Here is a 4,266-nt window from a genome sequence, read left to right on the forward strand (position 1 = left end):
GAAGGTCATTCATTTGAACAAACTTTGTAGCCCTTCATCTCAGCATGCTACTGGCCAAATATCATCACCCTGGGCATTTTGGTTATTCAGAAGAAGTTGTTTAAAGGTTTTTTAAGACAATTGACCCCTGTGACCTTGAATATAATTGAAGGTCATTCATTTGAACAAACTTGGTAGCCCTTCATCCAAGCATGCTACTGGCCAAATATCATCTCCCTGGGCACTTTGGTTATTGAGAAGAAGATGTTTAAAGTTTTTAACATATTTGACTCCTGTGACCTTGAATATGGGTGAAGGTCATTCATTTGAACAAACTTTGTAGCCCTTCATCCCAGTTTGCTGCTGGCCAAATATCATCACCCTAGGCCTTTTGGTTATTAAGAAGAAGTCGTTTAAAGTAAAATATTGACGCCGGACGCCGGCCGGACGACGGACGGACGGACGACGGACGCCGCACCATCGCATAAGCTCACTTGGCACTTCGTGCCAGGTGAGCTAAAAATCACAAAATGAAACTCTTTCTCAAAATGTTTTCTTTTTCTTTTATAAGATTTTTAAGATTTTTCTTCACGCAAAATACAGGATTATATACCACACCACACAAAAAAAGAGAAAATCAACTACATTTGTATATCAACTCTAATAAATTACTATCATAATATATTCAAATGTCAATATAGGAATTATGTGCAATGATTACATGTGTAACAGGAAAGGAAAATTGCAACAGGCAGACCAGGATTCGAACGCAGAACCTCCAAACTGAGTCCAGTTCCTTTACGCTACAAAGATTTTCAAACTATATGTGAACTGTATATTTACCTTATGTAAGATGCTCTTAACAAATGCACGTTGATAGCTGAGTGATGGCGGGTACTGCTTACATGTGGCATCTTGAACGGTGGCCTTCAGAACAGCCCTTTGCAAGTCTGGTGAGATATCTTTGTCATCTATTGAGTGTGTCGTCTGCAAATACAAGTAATGCATAAGCGATTCTTATACCAGTATATATATATAGGATCTTACACTCGTTTTCATTTCATATGAAATTTTTGAAACTCGTCACAAATTTTTCAAATAAAAACGAGTGCAAGATCCTTTTCATCACATAATCAAGACTTGTGGGATTTATTCGTGTAAAACTACAATTTTCATGCAACCTTGAAATGTAAAAAGACGCCATTTTGACTCCAGTGCGTAAGTCTATGACGTCATGTACTTGTCCTAGGTGTAACGTCACAATTGAAACTTACAACCAATCACAGGGCTGATAGGTAATATTACATGGGTTGTTAAGTAATATGCAAAAAATATGACACGTGTATATTCACTGGATAACACAGTACATTATGCGATAAATACATATATTGTAGCTATACACTATGTTCATTGTTCTATATTTTAATTATCAGACTTTAAGAATATGTTGACATGACGTAAGTAGATAGGGTTTAAATTGCCCACGTTTGCCATTTTGGGTTTATTACAGCTCTATCAAATTTTACAGTTTTATCAAATCAAGTGGGGTTTTATTACTCCGTAATTGAGTAGGTATTAATTGCCTGTCGCCCATTTCCACAGACACCCATGGCTACATAACTCTGGGGTTTTATTGAGTGTCCCTATCTGTCTTACACAAGTTCATCCTTAGCTCCTTACTTATTGTTTTATAAGTGTTTATCAGGATTATCGTTTATTGGCCCTGCATGCACAGTGTCAGTTGCCCGACTGGTCGGGTCTTGTTATGTCAAGCAACTCCTGAGTCACTTAAGTTCAGCTTGCCCGTTTTCGCCTAACAGGGTTAAGTATATAAAGAACGAGTGAGAGAGTTGAAGGGAGTTTAGATTTGGAGTGAGAGAGGATTTTACGACAGGGATATTACGAGAACTTGATTATCTGTTAATTGCCTGGGTGAGCTGTATGTACGCTCCATGCTGGGTAACATGTATGTGTGAATATACTGCAACTTGTATTGTCCATGCATTCGGTGTTACCAGTTGTATATATATTTCGAAACTCAGGGACTGTGTTGGTTGGTGTATTGCTCGACTGCCCATTCTATCTATAAAACTATAACTTAATTTCGTTGCGGGTGTCCGACACCACACGGACGATTTACCAAGGACTTTCGACGAACGGTATGCGGGATGTGCCACTACGGAAAGTACGCAACATATATTGCACAATTTTATATTTTCAATTTTGTATCAATCTTATTTTGGTGATCTTAGACAGAATAAACCTATTTTTCTATTGTCTTTGGTCCAAACTAATTCAAAACTGAAATATTAAATGCTAGAAATGTGCTACAGCGAATTTTTAGTATTTAATTGATGAGCTTTGCCAATGTTTATTTTGTAAGTATAAGGATTTACCCAAACATACCTTAACAATAATGGGATGAAAGACGACACCTAACATCTGAACATAGTGGAGATACTTATGTTTTTATGATTGTAAAAATGCTGACAAAAAATGAACATGCGTTTGAGTTTCGACGTAAAAATGGAGATTTTTTTCTTTCATTATTGAATCAATTACCTTCCATTTCATTCGCCTAATTGGTACCATTTCGAAAAATTGAGTTCTAATGTCTCTTAAAATGTTTTCCTCTAAAGACATTGTTGTGCTCATGGAGGCAGCCATATTTCTTGTTTCTTTTGTAAGCTTGATTTTGATTGGCTAAAGCACATTCAGGACCAATCACAGTTGAGTTGACATATTTCATGTTCAAGAGACGCTTTACATGAAGAATATAGAGAAAATGTAAGTTCAATCCACCTGAATCAGTTGTAATCATACATTCTAGATATCATTTATAAGTTTAGAATTATTATTTGATTCTATGAGAATGCGAAGCATATAATATTTGTTGTGAACAGACCTAAAATACATTTAAAACGTAATTGTTAATCCCGCTTACGTCCCCTGCAAAATCAATGTTTACATTTTGTAAAACGCCGACACACAATATTATAATATCAAGTCGATGCTTTTATTTTCAATTAATTTTAAAAATGTTATGTTTAGTACGTTTACGACCTCCATAAAACGTGAAGGATTTAATTGTAGGAATACATGATTTTCAGTACATGCATTTGCGTACACACAACGTCGGCCGTCTAAGCGAAAGATGAGTTTCTTCCCCTGCGCCCGATAGACTGGATCTTACATTTGGAATTTTACCATGAAGATATGAAAACGGGGGGTTCCCTGACTCTCAAAGACCTGCATTTTGACTCCTTAATCTGACAAAGGACTCCCAAAACTGTTAAAAACTTGCACTTCATTATGTGTGTTTTGAGTCCTTGGACTCTAAAATGTCTGAAATTTGAGGGTCCTAGCTATAGGGAAAACCCTGTGAAAAGCAGGTTATTAATATCACATTCTTGGTTAAGAGTACAAGTGAAGTCAGCAACTTCATTGCTTATAGTTTGATTCTTGAAGGACTTGCCCGAAATTAATAGTATGGAGGCATCATGACAGTTAATAGCATGCTTCTTGCTGTCAAATGAGGTTTTCTCACATTGACACACTCACAGCTATGTTTGTGTTATTCAGTTTATAGTTGGGCTGATACAACTTCTATGGTAACCGAAAGCAGGTGTCTCTTAAAAAGAAACCCAAGTTAAACAAGTGTACCTGACTAGTATGACAGGTCGAATATATACATGGAGGATATTTATTTCCCAGGATTGCAAGGACATTGCTACAGAGAAATGTGTTCTCCATAAAAGAACAACAGTATGGAACAATTTATCTGACCCCATTGTAACTGCAAACTCATTAAATAGCTTCAAGAACAGACTTGACAATTTCTAGAGGACAGGAAGTAAAATTCAACAACTACAAGTATATATATATGTGCAACAAACGGAAGTGAAAACTATAATAATCATAACAATAACAGTACACTTTAAAATGAGTCCAGCGAAGAGGATCCTTAGAGGAACCTGTGCTGGAAAATATCATTGTATCAACTGTATCATGTTAATGTAACAGCTGAGGTGAAACTGCTGCCTTACTATATTCCAGCAATGGATGTTCATTATGATCACTAATTCAGCAAAACCAAGCGTGGTCCTTGGCTGAATGGGTGCCTACTCGCACATAAATGCATAATTAAGTGGCAGCGTCGTGACCCAGTGGTTCCTAGTAAAGCTGAGCTCCTGCTCGTTAGGGAAGGTGCATTGAGCCTCCACAAGAGGGAGACTCACAAGATTCCCCAGGGAAAGTCTTGGGACAAGACATTTCAGAGGGGGAAAT

The 4,266-nt window shown here is 37.0% G+C and overlaps 2 protein-coding genes across 2 annotated transcripts in view; one reads left to right on the forward strand and one right to left on the reverse strand.

The window, feature by feature from the left end:
• The window catches only part of LOC110455686 (protein-lysine N-methyltransferase EEF2KMT-like), an 11,850-nt gene extending 9,196 nt beyond the window's left edge, over positions 1–2,654 (reverse strand). Inside the window, exons 1-2 of the mRNA XM_021505962.1 lie at positions 2,542–2,654; positions 823–966 (exon numbers count right to left, since the gene is read on the reverse strand). Coding sequence (XP_021361637.1) covers positions 823–966; positions 2,542–2,646 — 249 coding nt within the window. The 5' untranslated portion in view covers positions 2,647–2,654. The remainder of the gene's footprint in view (positions 1–822; positions 967–2,541) is intronic.
• Positions 2,655–2,691: 37 nt separating this feature from the next.
• The window catches only part of LOC110455681 (RNA-binding protein with serine-rich domain 1-B-like), a 9,648-nt gene continuing 8,073 nt past the window's right edge, over positions 2,692–4,266 (forward strand). The window contains exon 1 of the mRNA XM_021505958.1: positions 2,692–2,766. Coding sequence (XP_021361633.1) covers positions 2,747–2,766 — 20 coding nt within the window. The 5' untranslated portion in view covers positions 2,692–2,746. The remainder of the gene's footprint in view (positions 2,767–4,266) is intronic.

This window comes from Mizuhopecten yessoensis, unplaced genomic scaffold (assembly GCF_002113885.1).
Source record: "Mizuhopecten yessoensis strain PY_sf001 unplaced genomic scaffold, ASM211388v2 scaffold8361, whole genome shotgun sequence".
NCBI classification, from domain to species: Eukaryota; Metazoa; Mollusca; class Bivalvia; order Pectinida; family Pectinidae; genus Mizuhopecten; species Mizuhopecten yessoensis.